Source organism: Erinaceus europaeus, chromosome 3, assembly GCF_950295315.1.
Source record: "Erinaceus europaeus chromosome 3, mEriEur2.1, whole genome shotgun sequence".
In the NCBI taxonomy this organism is placed as follows: Eukaryota; Metazoa; Chordata; class Mammalia; order Eulipotyphla; family Erinaceidae; genus Erinaceus; species Erinaceus europaeus.
Genome location: NC_080164.1, coordinates 177,902,195 through 177,922,729, shown reverse-complemented (window position 1 = coordinate 177,922,729; position 20,535 = coordinate 177,902,195). Strand labels below are relative to the sequence as shown.

The following is a 20,535-nucleotide window of genomic DNA, read 5'->3' as shown; positions in this document are numbered from 1 at the left end:
TATGAACCAAAATTCTTTATAAAGTGCAGAAGTTGGAAGGTCTAGCTTCTGTAACTGCTTCTCTGCTGGTCATGGATGTTGGTGAGTTGATCCATACCTCCAGTCTGTTTCTGTCTTTCCTTAGCAGTGTAGAGCTCCAGGTAGATGAGGTTCCAGGACACATTGCTGAGGTCATCTGCCGGGGAAATTCAGGATAGCACTATAGCAGTGTCTGCATCCTGGTGGCTTCATGAAAGGTCGTAAGATATAAAGCAAATTGTTCAATAAACAGGAGACAAAAGGCAGGAATAGAGAAAATGAAACTAGGTGTTTTTAGGAAGAAGCATTTTGACTTTTTGAGGGTACTCCATACTATTTTCTATAATGGTTGCACCAATTACATGCCCACTCATTGTTTTTTTCACCAATAGTATATAAGACCTCCCTTCTCTTGGCATTTCCACCAGCACTGTTTGTTTCTTATTAGTTAATATAACATTATTTTTTCACTTATGTATGTTTATTTATATTGATGAGAAACAAACCAGAACACTGGAGTCCCCCAGAATATGGTGGAGCTGAGAACTGAACCTGGGGCTTCTGGGGGACTCAGATATGCACATCCTGAGCTCTGAGTTCTCTCTCTAGCACAAAATGACATTTTTAAAGCAATAGCAGTTTCTTCAGTGTTTTCTAAACAAGCTGAGGAGACTTCAACAGATTTTGTTAATAAAAGTCCAAAGCCAGGGCAACTGGCACCCCCTTAAACAACCCCTCCAGGTGAAGGAAATAAAGACTTGTTCTAATCTGTGTTCCTTCCTAGAACCCAGCCCACAGGTAAGATTTTCATAAACCTGAATCTTCTTAGAATTCCTGAAACAAGCCTACGGAGAGCTGTCTCAAGCACTCTGAATACTTCACTGGGAACTCTCGGCAGTCAAATAAAACTACATTTCAGAACTTTTTGGTGCACCACTGAACAGTCTTTGAGTGGAGTGATTTTAAAGCATTTTGACTATCAAAAGTATGTGTGCTTCTTTTGGTTAAAAGTCCTCAAGGACCCATGGAACTCTGTAGTGTCAGACCCTCTGTTCTTTATTGCCTGAGATGATAAGAATTCCTAGGTTTGGCCAAAGCAGTTATGGAAATGATGAGGGGGTATATGTTTGCTCCCAGACATACAGAATGCAGGAACGGGGTGGAAAGGTAAAAAAAGAGCAGCCCCTTGGGTGAGGCTCACACTGGCTTGTGGGTGCAATGGGACTCACTGTTACTTTGGTCCAAACTCTTGTATGTGTTTGAAATTTCCTGTCAGTTTGCTCTTTTTTCTTAGGATTTGAAGTATGATTGTGCAGTAGGGAAAGAGACGTGGAATGGAGGGAGATAGGAGCAGATGAGCAAGGGGGGTGTGAAGGACATGGATGGATGGGGCTTGTAAGTCCTAAAAGGTGTCATAGGTAGTTCACTGAAGTTGAGGGAGAAGATTCCATCTTGGACAGACCTAGCACTGCAATGCAGAGGAAAGTGACGCTTGATGTGCCAGATGCCCACAAGGCATCTGCATGTTGGAACTTGGTTTCATCAAGTTAGTAAGAAGATATCCTGGAACTTCTGGAGGCAGGGCTACAGAGCAGCAGCAGCTGTGCTTCTCTCCTCTCCTCTCCTGGGTCAACTAGGAATACCAAAGGAGATCACCTGGGACCACAACAAGGCAGAACTAGAATGACTTCAGGAACCCCCCAATACACCAGTGAGTGCAAACACTTGTGGCTTGTGGACAGAGACAAGCTTAAGGAGAGATTGAGCAGCTGGTAACAGTCCAGCAGTTTACCAGTTGATGCACCACTTCCAGCCTGTTTTACCAACAAAAAGACTGCTGAAGGGAGAAGACTCCCCTAAGACTCAGAAAATGCAACTGTGAGTCTCCATTGCTACTGCCCTCACAGGTCAGAGCAGAGAGGGGGAGACCCTGTGCTGACATCTGTGGGTGAGTGAAAATACATGTGGCTCATGGACAGAGAGGAGCCTGGGGAGAGATTACGTGGCTGGTAACAGTCCAGCAGTTTGGCAGTTGAGACACCACCTCCAGCCTGTTTCACCAACAAAAAGATGGCAGAAAGGAGAAGAGGACTCCCCTAAGACTCACCACATGCAATTGTGATTCTCCATTGCTACTGCCCTCACAGGCTGGAGCAGCAGGGGGAAGGCTTGTGCTGACATCTGGGAACAGAGAACAGACCAGGAAACTCAGGAGAAGATCTATACCTCGGTGGCCTAGCAGTGGGGCTATGTGGTGTGAGGCTTTCCACATTGTTCTCCTGATGAGAACATGGTGAATAATTGCCTCAGAACCTACAGACTATAACAGGGCTTATTTAGAAACTCACAGGGCCCAACAGTGCTGCCCAGCTTGGCAGAGAATCTGAACTGAGCCCACAGATTTAGATCATTGGGGTGTGAGAATCTCTTTGCATAACCACTGTGCTAGCTCCCCCCCAGCCAGCTTTATCTCTTGGTCAAGAGTGAGGGATTAAGCTAGGAAGCCTACTTATAGTTTAAAAGCCCTCAGGCTCCCATAGCCTACAGGGAAGCAAAAGAACAAAAGAGGTTTTAACAGCCACTATGCTCCAACTCAGGTATTGAAATAATAATGAAACAACTGTTAATTTCCACAACTGTGAATGCTTCAAGTACCTTACTTCCACACAAGTAATCCAGGCAAGAGTGATCAGTAATTTGAAAAGTACAGAGAGAGGGACCTCATAAAATACTATTTAGAATGGTTAAATCACCCAGAAGAAATGAACCAGGATAAGAGTCCACTAAAAGCCTCCCAAAGGTTGAACCACAAAATAATGAGGTCATCATCCAAACACTAGTTAAGGAAACAGTTACAGGAGTGAGTAAAGAGTTTGAAAGAATTGTCATCAGAAATGCAGAAATAACAAATGAGACTCTGGAAGAAAACACTAATTTAATCTCAAGGTAATAAGGGAGTTGAAAGCTGAAATAGCTGAGCTAAGAACACAAGTAGCTGAAAAAGCTAAGACAGTATCAGAACAGGGTAACAAAATAGAAGAACTCCAGAAAACAGTACAGGGGAGAGAAAATAGAATAAATGAGGATGAAGACAGAATTAGAAAGATCAGGGATGAATTAGAGACAACTAAAAAAGAAGTAAGAGACCTAAAAAAGAGATTAAGAGATACTGAAAACCACAACAGGGACCTATGGGATGACTTCAAAAGAAATAATATACGCATTATTGCTTACCAGAGGAAGAGAGGGAGGGGAAGAAAACATTCTTTAGGACATAATAGCTGAGAACTTTTCTAGTATAGACTATATCAAAGACATAAAGGTTCATGAAGTCCAGAGGGTCCCAAACAGAATTAACCCAGACTTAAAGACACCAAGACACATCATATTTAGAATGGAAAGGAATAAGGATAAAGAAAGGATCCTGAAGGCTGCAAGAGAAAAACAGAGTCACCTACAGAGGAAAACACAAGATTAACAGCAGACTTCTCCACACAAACACTACAGGTCAGAAGAGAATGGCTAGATATCTATTGAGAGATCAATGAGAAAGGATTTCAACAAAGAATACTATATCCTGCTAGACTGTCATTCAGACTATATGGAGGCATAAAAACATTCTCAGACAAGCAAAAGTTGAAAGAATCAACTATCACCAAGCCTGCCCTGAAAGAAGTTCTGAAAGGTCTCCTATAAACAGTCAGACCACCATAAATATGCCATATATCAGAACACTCTAAAAATCTACAAAAATGGTGTTAAGATATCTTCAATCTTTAATATCAATAAATGTCAATGGATTCACCTATTAAAAGGCACAGAGTAAGAAGATGGATCAGAAAACACAACCCAACAATATGCTGTCTACAAGAAACCCACATAACTCAACAAGACAAACACAGGCTCAAAGTGAAAGGATAGAAAACTATCATACAAGCCAATGGTCCACAAAAAAGGGCAGGAACAGCTATTCTCATATCTGATGCAATATACTTTAAAATAAATAAAATTTAAAAAGGTAAGCATGGACATTACTTAATGCTCAGAGGGTCAATAAATCAAAAGGATTTAATAATTATTAACATCTATGCACCAAATGAGAAGCCATCTAAATACATCAAGCATCTACTGAAAGAGCTACACCAACATATTAACAGAAACACAGTAATAGTAGGGGACTTCAACACTCCACTCTCTCAACTTGAAAGATCATCCAGGCAGAAAATCAATAAAGACATGAGGAAGCTAAATGAGAAGATAGATAAACTACAACTATTGGACATTTTCAGAGTCATTCATCCCAAGAAACTGGAATACACATTTCACTCAAGTCCACATGGGTCATTCTCAAGGTTAGACCATGTGTTAGGCCACAAAGACAGCATCAGAAAATTCAAGAGCATTGAAATCATCCCAAGCATCTTCTCAGACCACAGTGGAATTAAACTAACACTTAACAATCAACAAAAGATTAGTAAGAGTCCCAAAATGTGGAAGCTCAACAGTACACTACTTAACAACTACTGGGTCAAAGAAGAAATAAAGGAAGAAATCTAAATGTTTCGAGAGTTCAATGAAAATGAAGACACAAGCTATCCAAATACTTGGAACACAACTAAGGCAGTACTGAGAGGGAAGTTCATACCCATACAAGCACACATTAGAAAACAAGAAAAAGCACAAATAAACAACCTGATGCACACCTTAAGGCCTAGAAGAAAAAGAAAAAGAAACCCTAAAGCAACTAGAAGGACAGAAATCACTAAGGTTAGGGCAAAAATAAATAACATTGAAAATAAGAAAACCATACAAAAGATCAACTAAAGTAAATGTTGGTTCTTCAAAAGAGTGAACAAAATCGACAAACCTTTAGTCAAACTCACAAAACAAAAAGCAGAAGACTCAAATAAATCGGATTATAAATTAAAGAGGAAATATCACAACAGATACAGCAGAAATTCAACATATCATATGAGGCGTCTATGAACAACTATATGTGAGGCGTCTATGAACAACTATATGCCACTAAGCTAGAGAACCTGGAAGAAATGAACGATTTCCTAGATATCTATGAACTTCCAAAATTAAATAAAGCAGAATTAGATAATATGATCAGGCCCATCACAGCCAACGAAATTGAAACAGTTATCAAAAACCTTCCCAAGAATAAAAGTCCTGGACCAGATTGTCTTACAAATGAATTCTACAAAACCTTTAAAGAAGAATTAATGCTCTTTTTAAAGTCTTCCAGAAGACTGAAGATACTGGAATATTCCCTTCCAGCTTCTATGAAGCCAGCATCACTCTGATATCAAAAGCAGACAGGGACACTACCAAAAAAGAAAACTACAGAACAATATCTCTGATGAACATATATGCTAAAATATTGAACAAAACTCTAACCAACCAGATACAGCAGTATATTAAAAAGATAGTTCATCATGACCAAGTGGGGGTTATCCCAGGGATACAAGGTTGGTTTAATATTAGTAAATCAATCAATGTGATCCACCACATCAGTAAAAGCAAGACCAAAAACCACATGGTTATATCAATAGATGCAGAGAAAGCCTTTGACTTGTAGATTGAAAATTATAAATCACTACTCAAGGAAATAGAAAAAGACACAAAGAAGTGGAACGATATTCCATGTCCATATGTTGGAAGAATTAACATCATTAAAATGAACATACTATCCAGGGCCATCTACAAATTTAATGCTATCCCCATCAAGATCCCAACCACATTTTTTACAAGGATAGAAAAAATGCTACAAATGTTTATCTGGAACCAGAAAAGACCTAGAATTGCCAAAACAATCTTGAGAAGAAATAACAGAACTGGAGGCATCACACTACCAGATCTCAAAATTCTGTTATAGGGCCATTGTCATAAAACTGCTTGGTACAGGAACATGAATAGACACTCTGACCGGTGGAATAGAATTGAGAGCCCAGAAGTAAGTCCCCACACCTATGAATATCTAATCTTTGACAAAGGTGCCCAGACTATTACATGGGGAAAGATGAGTCTCTTCAACAAATGGTGTTGGAAAAAATGGGTTGAAGCATGCAGAAGAATGAAACGGAACCACTATATTTCATCAAACACAAAAGTAGATTCCAAGAAGATCAAGGAGTTGGATGTTAGACCAGAAAATATCAGATACTTAAAGGAAAATATGGCAGAACTCTTTTCTGCATAAATTGTAAAGACTTCTTCAATGAAACAAATCCAATTACAAAGAAGATTAAGGCAAGCATAAACCTATATGACTACATCAAATTAAAAAGCTTCTGCAAAGCAAAAGAAACCAATACCCAAACAAAGAGACCCCTCACAGAATGGGAGAAGACCTTTATATGCCATATATCAGAAAAGAGTTTAATAACTAATATATAGAGAGAGCTTCCCAAGCTCAACAACAAGAAAACAACCCTATCCAAAAGTGGCGAGAGGACATAGACAGAATATTCACCACAGAAGAGATCCAAAAGGCTGAGAAACACATGAAAAAATGCTCCCAGTCTTTGATTGTCAGGGAAATGCAAATAAGGACAACAGGGAACAGCAGCAGCTATGTTTCTTTCCTCTCCCGGGTCAACTAGGAATACCAAAGGAGACCACCTGGGACCACAAGACAGGATTAGAATGACTTCAGGAACCCACCAAATCACTGGTGAGTGCAAACATGTGTGGCTCACTAACAGAGAGGTGCCTAGGAAGAGATTAAGTGGCTGGTAACAGTTGGACAGTTTGCCTATTGAGACACCACCTGCAGCCTGTTTCACCAACAAAAAGACGACTGAAGGGAGGAGAGAGCTCCCCTAAGACTCACCAAATGCAATTAACCAGGAAATTCAGAAGAAGACCTATATACTTCGGTGGCTTAGCAGTGGGGCTGTGAAAGTCTCTTTGCATAACCACTGGATTGTCCTCACCCTACTTTATCTCAGTCAGTGATTAAGCTAAGAAGCCTACTTATAGTTTAAAAGCCCTCAGGCTCCTATAGCCTACAGGGAAGAAAAAGAGCAAATAAGGACAACAATGAGATACCACTTCACTCCTGTGAGAATGTCATACATCAGAAAAGGTAGCAGCAACAAATGCTGGAGAGGTTGTAGAGTCAAAGGAATCCTCCTGTGCTGCTGGTGGGAACGTAAATTGGTCCAACCCTTGTGGAGAACAGTCTGAAGAACTCTCAGAAAGCTAGAAATAGACCTACCCTGTGATTCTGCAATCCCTCTCCTGGAGGTATATCCTAAGGAACCAAACACACCTTTTCAAAGAGATGTGTGCATAGCTATGTTCATAGCAGCAAAATGTATAATAGCCAAAATCTGGAGGCAACCCAGTTGTCCAACAACAAATGAGTGGCAGAGCAAGTTGTTGTATACATACACAATGGAATACTACTCAGCTATTAAAAATGGTGCCTTCACCATTTTCAGCCCATCTTGTAGAATCATGTTAAGTGAAATAAGTCAGAAACATAAGGTTGAATATGGGATGATCTCCTCTCTGGCAGAAGCTGGAAAACAAGATCAGAAGAGAAAACACTAGAACCTGAACTGGAGTTGGTGTATTACACCAAAGTAAAAGACTCTAGGGTGGGTGTGGTAGAGTACAAGTCCTAGGTCCTAGAAAAGGATGACAGAGGACTTAGTTGGGATTGTATTGTTGCATGGAAAACTCAGAAATGTTATGCATGTACAAACTATTGTATTTACTGTTGAATGTAAAACATTAATCCCCCAATAAAGAAATTTTTAAAAAAGAAGATATCCTGAGGTGTATACCAGGATAGGCCAGATATAGATTAAAATGTCCCAAATCTCTCGAATGATAAATTTTAATCACCTGAAGAGTGAAGATAAAAAGTAAGATTTAACCAAGTTGCTGAAGTTACTAGGATGCCATTCTGACATCTCTGGGCAGACAACCTCACCAATGCATCCCAAAGTCTCACCTCTCCAGAACCCTGCCCCACTAGGGAAAGCAGAAACAGACTGGGGGTATGGATCCACCAGCCAATGTCCAGTGGAGAAGCAATTATAGAAGCCAGACCTTCCACCTTCTGCACCCCATAAAGAATTTTGGCCCATTCTCCCAGAGGGATAAAGAATTGGCAAGTTTCCAATGGACGCAATTGGATACAATTAGTGGTGTTATCTTATAATCTTGTTAATCATTATTAAATCACTAATATAAATTTTAAGTAAGATTTAAACAACATGGTGATATAAGATCTTGGCATGTAATTCTCACTATATGCCAGTTAGAGCCGTCTTTTATAAATTATTACATAACCTTACAGAATGGCTCCTATTGTTTATAAAGACAAAGTCACTATGTATATGTACATATGTATATGTCTGTGTTACGCTGAGTCATCTCAGACCAGTTGATAAGGGCCCATTGTTTCCAGTGTTTACATACAGTGAAGATCAGACCAGTCGCTCAGTCAGGAAGCCATGATGGGAATGTTTCTAGCCAGCAAACCAGCCACTCTGAAGAATATTCTTTTTTTTTTTTTTTCAGTTTAAGGGTTGGTTTAGCAGAACATGAGTATTGAGTGATGTTGATTGGATTGGTCTAGTTAGAACTGAAATCCTCTAAAAATTGTGTTAAGTTTACAGAAAGAGAAAAAGCTCAAGCTAATAGGGAAAATATTATCTGCATAGGAAAGACAGTGAGACCTCAGGTAAAAATGGAACAAAATTCTCACTGTAAGCTACTCTTCCAGCAAATTTTTCTCCCCATCACTTTTCACCACTGTCTCTAAAATAAGTGTGACAATAACTGAGGGGAAGTAGACACTAACAAGCTTTAGCCACAGGCGCTCTGACTATTCCAGGAGACCATTTCAAAGATTTGTTCTCTCTGTGGAAAAGAATCAGTCTGGGGCTGGAGAGTTATAATAAAAATATATAAGTAAAACATATATTTTAATTTCTTTATTGAAGGATTATAATGGTTTACAGTCTACAGTAAAATACAATAGTTTTTACATGTGTAACATTTCTCAGTTTTCCACATAACAATTCAACCCCCACTAAGCCCTCCTACGTTCCAGGACCTGAACCTTCCCCCCCCCCACCCCAGAACCTTTTACTTTGGTGCAATACACCAACTCCGGTCCAAGTTCTGTTCTTACTTTTCCACTCTGTCTATGAGTGAGACAAAGGAGAGCTTCTGTACCAGAATGACAGAACAGACAGACTTTCAGTCTCAGCCACCTACCAAAACATGTTGCCCATCCCAAAATCCTCTAAGCCTTGAGCCCTGGTCTTCAGATACTTCTTAGTCAACTCCATTTTGTAACTGATAGCATCCTTTCTTCAGAGTTGTCTCTGAGTCAGACTAACCCTGCATTCTGTGACTAACTCCCCCAAATTTGCATCATGAAAAGGAGTTAGACTCTGGGGTCATTTCTTTCCATAAAACTCTGGATACTTTAAACAAATAATCACAGCCCCTGGTCCAGCCAATGGTCCCTAAGTGGAAAATCTCTCCATTGAGTTGCTACTGAAAAACCTCTTTTTGCATGTAGCGTTCCTGGAGCTCCCTGAGGGAATTTTTTGCCCTTAATATTGACAAATACCCGTAATAAAGCAGGGAAAGGGGGATGCCTGTATTGATCTTCAATAATGTACACCTGAAGTCAATATAATGTTGTACTACAATTTACATTGAAAGCTTGGAGGGGCTTTTGTCATTTATTATTTTGGATTAATAGTGGGTTGCAAGATTGTAAGATTGCAGGGATTAGTTCCATCCCATACCCATCACCAAAATTCTTTGACCCACCCTCCCACAGGAAGCCACCATAGTTCTCATAAAGTCTTAGAAACTGCTTCTGGGCGTTGTTTGATTTTTGTACATTGGTGTGTATTTCTTCAGATTCCACATATGAATGAAAAAAATCCAATAGTCGTCTTTCTTTTTTGCTAAACATAATCATCTTCACTCCCATCCAGTTTGTCTCAAAGAACAACATATCATTTTTTAAATATTTGATTTTTTATTAATATTAGGGATAGGAGGAGAGAGAGAATCAGACATGACTCTGGTGCATGTGCTGCCAGTGACGGAACTCAGGACATCATACTAGAAAGCCCAGTGCTTTATCCACTGTACCGCCGCCTGGACCACACAATATCAACTTTTTTAATTGAAAAGTAGAAACTTTTTTTTAATATTTAAAAAAAATCTGCTCCAAGGTTATTTATATTTTGTGTTTCCATCTATGTGTCTCAAAACAGCTGAGACTTTAATTCTGTCTCCCAACATCAGACACAAGAGAGCATTAAGAACATGAAGGACCTCTAACTTCCAGACCTTTGATCCTTTTGGAGCTAATTTTTGTATATTAATGAATTGGGGGCCAGGCAGTACACACTTGGTTAATACACACATTATAGAGTACAAAGACCCAGGTTCAAGCCCCTGCAGGAGCAAGGCTTCATAGCTGGTGAGACAGGGCTGCACGTGTCTCTCTACCTCCTTCTCTATCTCCCTGTCTTCTCTCAATGTCTCTATCCAAATAAATAAATAAATATAAAAAAGGAAAAAGGGAGAAAGAGAGAGAGAGAGAGAAACTTGGTGGTCTGCTTTCATTCATGCATGTTTCAACACAATTGTCCCAACACCATTTGTTGAACAGGCTCTCCTTTTTCCATTTGATGCTTTGGGTGTCCTTGTAAAAAATTAGTTGATCACAGGTGTGGGGGGTGATTTCTGGGCTCTCAATTCTACTCCACTGGCCTATGTCTCTATTTTGTTTCCAATATCAGGCTGTTTTGATTACAGTGGCTCTGTAGTGTGTTTTGAGGTCAGGAAGCATAATGCCTCCATTCTTGCACTTTTTCCCTTGAGATTGTTTTGGCTATCTTGGGCATTTTAAAACAGCCCAAAGAATTCATTTTATTTTGAAGGTGAGAAGGCAAACATGAGAATCTCACTGGTAAAAATCATAATATCATTTAGCTAAAAAAAAAAAAAAAAAAAAAAACTATGCTCAAAGGACTGTTTTGACTTATTTTTATGGTGCTGAGATTTTAAATGACAAATATAAAAATCCATTTCCACCACATGGAAGGATAGATGACCAAGACAAAATTAAAACATTTTAAATGGGGAATCCTCTGTCATCTTGATCAACTTTGTGACCAGTGACAACTTCTCTAACTGTGAAGATATTTTTTCCAGTGAGCATTCTCAGTTGCTTGAGAAGAATGGGAAAGAAACCAAAGAAAGCAAGAAAAAAAACAAGATTTCTCTGTCACCTAATGTTCATAGATGCTGACATATATTGTTGCTAGGAAGACAGAGCAAGCATGCATTTGGAAGGAAACAAAGAAATTGATTTCCTGAAAGAGGAATAGTCATGGGCCTTGGAGATCTATTCTGCTTTTTGAATTGTTATGATCAGTTCTCTACAGGGAAAAAGACATATTAATCTTCTAAAAATACCCAATCATGTATCCATTCAAAAGTGAACAAAGAAACCATAAGTACAGCACTCACAACTTTCTTTCATATTATAGCACCTAGGATGAGGGGCCATTTTCATGCCATATTTACCAGGAATAGGGATGTCTTTCTTTGTTATCCATGAGACATAACCCCATGTCAAGAACCAGAAGATACTGTCTTAAAAATTGCAAAGTAGGAAAGTGATTCTTTTCTCTCAGTGAGCAGCCACTTTCCAGTCAATGAGTAATTTCTTTCCTTAAAATTTCTTTCCCATTGGAAAACAAAAGGGGGGGGATTAAGTAAACAAGTTTGAAAAAGAGGCCATCACACTCAAAAGTAGAGACGCCTCCAAACTTAATAGTCAAGAAATACAGGCACTGAAATTTTAGCTTTAAGAAAAAAAAAAAAAAAGCTAACACTTTAACCAGCCTCTGAGCGAGCTTCACTTAGTGAGAGACTTTTCAGGGCATCTAGTTCTTGGAGACTAAGTGGAGGGAATTATTTTTAGCACAACTATTTGGAAACTTCTGAGAACTTGGATTTTTTTTTTCCCTGCCTGGTACCAAAGCAATTTTTTCACCATGTTCACATGAAAGAGTCTCAGCTACTTGTGGATTTAGAATCCTGGAGGAACACACCACCTCAGAGCAAGGTATGCTGCTGACTCTTTGACTCCTTTAGGAAGATAGCAATTGGAGACACAATTGTTTCATTCTGGTAGCTTCCAAGGGCATTAAACAGATAGTTGTGTAAGAAGAATCTATGAACTAGAAGACCTGTGTTCAGATCTCTAGATGGATATTAGCTTTGTGACCAGAGAAAACTTAACCCATCTGTCTGGACATTGTTTTTTTTTCTGTCCATGACTTACTGTAGTAGGGTCTCTGGGAAGCCAACAGAGATATATTATTTGCAGACTATAAAATGTGGTACAAATGTCAGCATTTCTTGCTTCACTGAAACATTTTCTGTGCAAGTAGCCAAAGCTTTCTGAATGGTGAGTGTTGATAAAAATAAATAGTGATGAATATTTGTTTTCATTCCTCTACAGTAGACCAGCCTTGGTCCTAAATAGTGGTGATGCAGACTTTCTGGGGTGGTAAAGAAAAGGGAAAGGTATTATTAATAGGAAGGCATAATAATGTGGGTGTGTGGCCATCAATAATGAGGGAGAAGCAATGGGTGTTCTTGACCAAGGGGAGAAGCAATTCTGAGGAGGAAAGTGGGAGCCTCAAGATGGAGCTGAGAGACCATGAGACAGAAGGAACCCAAGTGTGGAAAACTCAGGGACCAGTCTGTCTCACTCCTAGTACCTCTCCTTATACAAAAACAAAGTCTGCTACAATGTCATCTCCACCTCTATAGGCTGAGGCTATGTCTCCTTTTGGTTGTTCTAACCCCCTAGCCTCTTCCTAATGAATTCCAGACAAAACCAATTTTCCAGTTGAATTAATAATCAAGTCCAGCCTTTTGTCATGAAGTAATGTTGTATCCCCCCACACACACACACACATTCGAGGCGGAAAGAAATGTTTGGTTCAAATGCTACCTACACTATCTCTGTGGCTGTGTGAGCTTGAGCCCTGAGTGCCTTCTTTTTTTATTTGTAAAGTGAAAAAGACAGCGCCTACTTGGTAAGAGAAGTGTGAAGAGTAAGTAAATAATGTCTTTGAAACACATTGCACAGGATAAAGAATACTAGCATGCTCCCTCCACTGCAGTTTCTTTCTTAAAAAAAAAAAAAAAAAGTATAGTTGTAATATGGTGGGGTACAAAGATAACTATACATGGAATTCCTACCTTAAGCTACCGTAAGTGCATATCTTTGTGGTAATAAGCTCACTCCCATGATCTTATAAACAGTAAGGCACCATCCGCCTTCACAGTGTTTTCCTCTTCCCCTCCTGAAACTCGACTACTAAACAATATTTATTCCCTCCTTCCCCGACACTGGGAAATATCCCACTTAGTGTTTCTACAAATTTTATTCTTTATAATATCTGTTCTTGTGTGACTTGCTTATTTCACTTCCCATAAAAACCTTCCACATGGTCTAGGAAGCTAGCTCAACTGTTACGCAAGGGACTTGCAGGTTCCATTCTCAATATGGAAAATGGCAGAGCTGAGAGGTGTTCTTAGTCTTTCTCTCCCTCTCTCCCCCTAAATAAAAAGTTGAAGAAATCTCTGAAATATGAGAAATGAGTAAATAATATCTTCAAAAGTGATTGTAAGTTAGTGTCAAACTCTACTTCTTTTCAAGGCTGAATAATACCCCATTGTATGGATTTATAAACCGTATCTTGAGTAGCCATTCATTTATTGATGGAAACATTTATCTATTGTGTTAATGTTACTATGAAAAACTGTATACAAATATCTGAGTTTCTGGTTTTTTCTTTGTGTGTGTGTGAGTGTGTGTGTGTGTGTGTGTGTTTTCCTAGACCACTGCTTAACTCTGCTTTATGGTGGTTCAGGAATTTTGGAGCCTCAGGGATGTCTTTGCATAACCGTTATGCTATCTACCCCATCTATTCCAATACTTTCTTAATGTCAGTTGAGCACTAGGATTAGAATTTTTGAGTATGTGCTGTGTTATAAACCAAAAAGACAAAGCATAGTTAAAAAAAGAAAAAAAAAAGGAAGGAAGGAAGGAAGAAAGGAAGGAAGGAAGGAAGGAAGGGAGAAAAAGAAAAAGATTGTGACCTGTATTTGTTGAGAGGAGGACAAGGGCTTGGTACTACTTACCCAGAGAGTAGTTGTTCACTAAGAAGACTTCTAGGCATCAGGCTTATTTCAGACCACATCTTGCACATCATAATTTGTTGGGAAATTGTGTAGATGCAGTCACATCTGCCATGTTGTGCCCTCAAGGCACTATTGATTCCCCGTGATAGTTGAATTGCTTTGGTTACTCCTCCCCCTTCCCATTCTCGTGAGAGCTATTCCCATAAAAGCCCTTCTTCTTCCGCACCTCTCTCTCTTGCCAGCCCTTCACTTCAGTGGTTAGATGCAGGGAAGGTTGCTGCATGAGGCGACCATTTTTGCTACCTCCACGTGGCCCAAGCTGCTTCTCTCTCACCCAACTCTGAGGTGCCAGTGCAAATAAAGATTTGTGTTCCCTCTTCGCTCCGGATCTCCTCTCTCTCTTCTCTGCGGTGCAGCTCGACAATAATTTTCTTGGTTTGTCAGTCGTTTTTGGATACCACAAAAGTAGTGCATTCAACCTAGCTCACTTTATTTATTTATTTATGTTGGGCATTACGCCCTGCTCCATCGTTGATGCTGTGGTCTATTTACATGATCATTGTTTTGCCTGAGACCCACCCTGCCTGTAGGGTGTTGGTTTATCCCATTGGTTAGAACCTTCGCAGCAGCTGCTATGGAAGCTTTCTACCTTCACGCTCTTTAATTTTCTCCACCCCCTCTCCTAGCCATTTCCTTTTTTGACCTGCCACTTCCGGTTTCTAAGATATAAAAAGCATTGTCTCTGATCACTAAAGGCATTGCATTGTGTTCCTGCTCCACCACGAGTTCCTGGTCTCTCTCTCTCCCACAAAGCTAGCCAGGCATATTTACTTACTTACTGTCACCATCAAAGCTCTGTTGCCCCTAGTAGACTTTTTTTCCATAGAGCATTCAAGGGAGCTGGGTGGTGGTGCACCTGGTACCCAGTGCACTCAAGGACCCAGGTTCAGCTCCCCTGCAGGGGGGATGCTTCACAAACAGTGAAGCAGTGTTGCAGGTGTCTCTATCTCTCCATGTCTCCTTCCCCTTTCAGTGTCTCTGACTCTACCTAAAATAAAAAATAATAATAAGTAAAAATAGCAAAAAGGAAAGAAAGAGACAGAGGGAGTGAATAAAAACTACCATAGCACTAAAGCACCCTCCAATGTAGTGAGGGCCCAGCTGGAACACAGAATGTACCCAGGTGGGCTACCTAAGTGGCCTAAGTCTTGTTCATTTTCTGATGTAGGAAGGAAAGAGGAAGTGAAGGGGAGAGAGAGAGAGAGAGGAAGAGAGAGAGAAAGAGAGAGAGACTCCATCTGTCTGTCTTCCCCTGCCTTTCATGAGTACTTTCTTTGACCAGCTATAAGCCAGGCAAGGCCTAAGAGGTGGTAGACCAGAGGGCAGAGCATACACAGTACCATGCTCAAGGACCAGGTTCAAGTCCACCAGCCCCCACCTGTAAGGGGAGAGGGAGAAGCCCCATGAGCAGCACTGCAGGTGTCTTTCATTCTCTCTCTCCCGTCTCCTTCTCCATTTCTTTCTGTCATAACAAATAAAAGAAGGAAAAAGGAACAAAATGACCACTATGAGCATTGGCATCAGTAAACAGATATGAAGCCCCAGTAATAATCCTAGTGGAAAGAGAGAACAAAAGAAAAAAAAAAGAAAGGAAGGAAGGAGAAAGAAGGAAAGGAAAGGAAGGAAGGAAGGAAGGAAGGGAAGAAGGAAGGAAAGAAAAAGGAAGAAAGGAAGGAAGAAAGGGACATAAAAAACAAAGGGAAAGAGAAAGAAGGAAAGAAAAAAGAAAGAAAGATGGGAAGGAGGAAAGAAAGATGGGAAGGAGGAAAGAGAGAAAAAAGGAAGGAAGGAAGGAAGGAAGGAAGGAAGGAAGGAAGGAAGGAAGGAAGGTAGGAAGGAGAGACAGATGGGCAGGTCAACTATGAAAACTGCCCATTGACGCCATCCCAGAGCCTCCAGGACATGTTTTCCAACCTCCAGAGCTGCCAATTCTGCAGCCCATTTAGCCCAGGAAGTCAGGTGTCCCCAGCCTAGACGACAGCCACCGTGCTAATAAATGACTCAATCTTCTCAACCACCAGCCTCCGCTGCCAGAAAAGACAAATCCTATTAGGCCCAGCTGAAGATGCCAGCTGCCTGTCACTCCAGAACACATGACACCATGTGTGATTCCCTTGCCTTCCGCTCTTTAATGGAGCCCCTGTGCCAAGGGCTTAATGGGGCAGCATGGCATCATTCCCTGCAGATCTGAAATTAAAGGCAGAGGACCCCCCCACCTTGGCAAGCACAGCACTCCAATTAACACTAATTGGCACTGCTCAGCACTAGCGAGCGAAAAACACTGTTTTCCTGAAAATGCTATCTCCCTTTGACTGCTTCAAAAAGGCCCTAAATTCTAAGGAAAATGATCACACATGCATGCCAGAATTAGATGTTGAAATGGCCAACGTGATGCTTCTGTTGGAAGAAAGTGAGGACCCAGTGTCTGTAACAGGGACTCATTTGCCCAAAGGACAGAGGAGGCAAATGCAGCCATTTCTAATGTGAATAATTTTGAACATGGGGTGATGCTTATGATACATAGGATTCTGTGGGAGAAGTGAAAGCACTGGGACTGGGTGTTGGTGGACCCAGTTCAGCAGGTCTGCAGGTGTCTCTTTGTCTCTCTCCCTCTCTGTCTCTCTCCTCCTTCCTATCATTCTCTCTCTGTCCTATTAAATAAAAGAAGGACAGCAGAAAATAATCACAATCAGAAATAGTGGAATCATCTTGCAGACGCAATAACTCTGGAGGCAAAAATAAATAAATAACTTTTTTAAATTTTAAGTTACAAAGTATCAGGGGCCAGGCAGTGGTACACCTAGTTAAGTGCTCACATTACAGTGTGCAAGGACCCAGGTTCAAGTCCCTGATCTCCACCTGCAGAGGGAAAGCTTCAGGAGTGATGAAGCAGGTGTCTCTATGTCTCTCTCCCTCTCAATCTCCCTTTTCCCTCTCAATTTCTTCCTGTTTCTATCCAATAATAATAATAATAATAATGATAATAATATGACATAGTACCAGCCTTTTTTTCCTAACAGGGAAAACCATAAGGATGTTTGCATCAAACTGTATAACAAGAATCTCCAAGTGATGAGAATAACATAGTTGTCTCTTACTAACTGGTGCCTTTCAAATAATGAGAGAGAGAGAGAGAAAGAGAATTCACTGCTTTTCCCCATTTTTTAAATTTTGTAATTAACAATGGGCCACAAGATTTTAAGATACAATGTATACTTCCACACCCCACCCACCATGAAAGTCTGTATCCTCACCCTTCCACCTCCCAAAGACAACCACCACAGTTCTTACACATCTTTTGAAACTGTTTGCTTGCCTGTGTTCTTTTTGTCTTTTTTGAAAGTTCACATGAATCAGTTCTCTTACACTGCTTTTGTAAGTAGAAAACATCTTCCTGAAAGTCCATCATTGATTCCCACAGCAAGGGGGGGGGGTGGAATGAGTGATCAATTTTGAAACACTTGAAGGTCTCCATTGCCACCAGCCCCTGGGTGGGTGCTAAAAACTCCATCACTGATCTGCTTGTGATCTCTGTGAAATTATCCAGTAATTCCTCACATGGGTGGAGAGGGGTGCCCTGGAGGCACGTGCTGCAGATCTCATCCTCCCTTTTGTCTCCTGCAATTATGCTGAGACCACCCCCCACACACACCTGAGAGGGGCATTAATGTCTCTGTATTTCTCTTACAGAGCCAGAGATGTTTGTCTTGCTCTATGTCACAAGTTTCGCCCTTTGTGCAAGTGGACAGCCACGGGGCCACCAGTCTAAAGGCGAGGGCTCGACCCCACGATACATCTGCAGCATCCCTGGTTTACCTGGACCGCCCGGCCCGCCTGGAGCTAGTGGTTCCCCAGGACCCCACGGTCGCATCGGCCTTCCTGGGCGAGATGGCCGAGATGGGAGGAAAGGCGAAAAAGGAGAAAAGGGAAGTGCAGGTAATGACTGATTGGTGGAGTTCACATAGACATCTCCCTCATCTTTGTCTTGAAGACAAGCCTCTTGCAGGTCTGGGAGATGGCTCAGCAGGTGGAGTGTATTCCTTCTCATGCATGAGGCCCTGGGTTTGATCCCTGGGTCTGCGTGGACTGCATGGGGCTGTGGGGAGAGGGCGCTCTATGGATAAAAGACTGGTACTTTGGTACCAGTCCACCCTCTCCCTCTTCCTCTCCCTTTCCCCCACCTCTCTCCCCCTCATGGAAAATTTGCACTAGGGAGGCCATTCACACACATGTGGCTTTCAGTTCATTCCCAAAAGCTGCATTAAAAAAAGATTATATATAAGATCATCCAGTGACACCTTTGGTAGAGTGCTGATATTACCAATACAATGTGCAAGGATCCAGGTTCAAGTCCCTGGTCCCCACCTGCAGGAAGGAAGCTTCAGGAAGCAGTACTGCAGGTATCACTCACTCTATCTCCCATTTCTCTATTAATTTCTGTCTCTACCTAATAAAAACAGAAAAGAAAAGCTGATGCATGGAGTCAAGTGCCTTTTGTTGTTGTTGTCGTTGTTGCCTCCATGGTTATTGCCTGTGCTAAAAACCCACTGCTCCTGGTAGCCATTATTTTTCCACTGATGTTGTTGGATAGGACAGAAAGAAATCAAGAGAGAAGGGGAAGACAGAGAAAGGGAGAGAAAGACACCTGAAGACCTGCTTCTCCACTTGTGAAGTGACCCCTCCCCCCCTGCAGGCGAGGAGCTGGGGGCTCGAACTGGGATCCTTGAGCAGGTCCCTGTGTTTCACACTATGTGCACTTAACCTGGTGCACTACTACTCATCCCCCATGGGTGGTTCAATTTCTCATCTCCCCATCCTAGATGTCTACAAAACACTTTCACCCCCAACATAAGCCCTTTGCTACCAATATGCACAAGTCCCCCAAGCACCTTCCCCAAGCCCACTTCCTGCCCTCCTTCCCCAGAGTCCTTTGCCTTGGTGAAACACACCATACCCTGTTCAAGTTTCACTTTGTGTTTCCTCATCTGCCCTTATTTCTTGCGTTCCACCTATGAATGAGATCACCCTGTGTTCATGTTTTGTTGTTGTTGTTGTTGTTGTTAACTTATTTCACTTAACATAATTACTTCAAGCTTCACCCAAGATGAAACGAAGGAGATGATTTCACTATTTTAATAGCTGAACTATATATATATATATATATATATATATATATATATATATATATATATATATATATATATTCCTAGCCTCTCATCTGTCTTTGGGCATCTGGGTTGCTTCCAACTTTGGGCTATTAAAAATTGTGCCACTCCCCACCTGTAGGGGAATCGCTTCACTGGCGGTGAAGCAGGTCTGCAGGTGTCTTTTTCTCCCCCCCTCTCTGTCTTTCCCTCCTCTCTCCATTTCTCTCTGTCCTATCCAACAACAATGACATGAATAACAACAACAATAACTACAACAGCAATAAAAAAAAACAAGGGCAACAAAGGGGAAACTAAATAAATATATATTTTTAATTGTGCTGCTATGAACATAGGTGTACCTTGGGTGTTTTCAGATGGGTGTGTTTGATTCCTTGAGATATATCCTCAGGAGAGAAATTTCCAGACCATAAAATAACTGCATTTCTAGCATTCTGAGAGTTCTCCAGACTGTTTTCCACCAACATTGTCCCAATTTGCACTCCCACCAGCAATGTAGAAGGCATTTTCCCCCACAGCCTCACCAACATTTGCTCTTACTGACCTCTCTAATAGTATTTTTACAGGCATAAAGTGGTATCTATCTCACTGCTGTCTTTATCTGATCTATCTGACGATTAGTGACTTCACATTTTTTCATCCGCCTGTTGGCCCTTTGAATCTCTTCTTTGGTTCATATGCTTTCCCAGTTTTTTTTTAATAGGGTCATTTATATTTCTTGTTGGGTTCGATGACTTCTAAGTGGAAAGATGTAACAAGTAGATTCCTTTTTTTTAATTATTTTTTTATATTTATTTTATTTATTTATTCCCTTTTGTTGCCCTTGTTATTTTCTTGTTGTAGTTATTATTGTTGTTGTCGTTGTTGGATAGGACAGAGAGAAATGGAGAGAGGAGGGGAAGACAGAGAGGAGGAGAGAAAGATAGACACCTGCAGACCTGCTTCACCGCCTGTGAAGCGACTCCCCTACAGCTGGGGAGCCGGGGTTCGAACCGGGATCCTTATGCCAGTCCTTGTGCTTTGCGCCACCTGCGCTTAGCCCGCTGTGCTACAGCCTAACTCCCAACAA

The 20,535-nt window shown here is 41.0% G+C and overlaps 1 protein-coding gene across 4 annotated transcripts in view; it reads left to right on the top strand.

The window, feature by feature from the left end:
• Positions 1-20,535, top strand: part of C1QTNF7 (C1q and TNF related 7) — a 117,243-nt gene that overhangs the window by 92,478 nt on the left and 4,230 nt on the right. For 3 of the 4 annotated variants that reach the window (XM_060188320.1, XM_060188321.1, XM_060188322.1), the window contains one exon: positions 17,992-18,237. In XM_060188320.1, the coding sequence (XP_060044303.1) occupies positions 17,992-18,237 (246 nt within the window). Of the gene's footprint in view, positions 1-12,007; positions 12,149-17,991; positions 18,238-20,535 lie in introns of those variants that run through there. The other variant, XM_007517869.3, reaches the window with a different exon arrangement.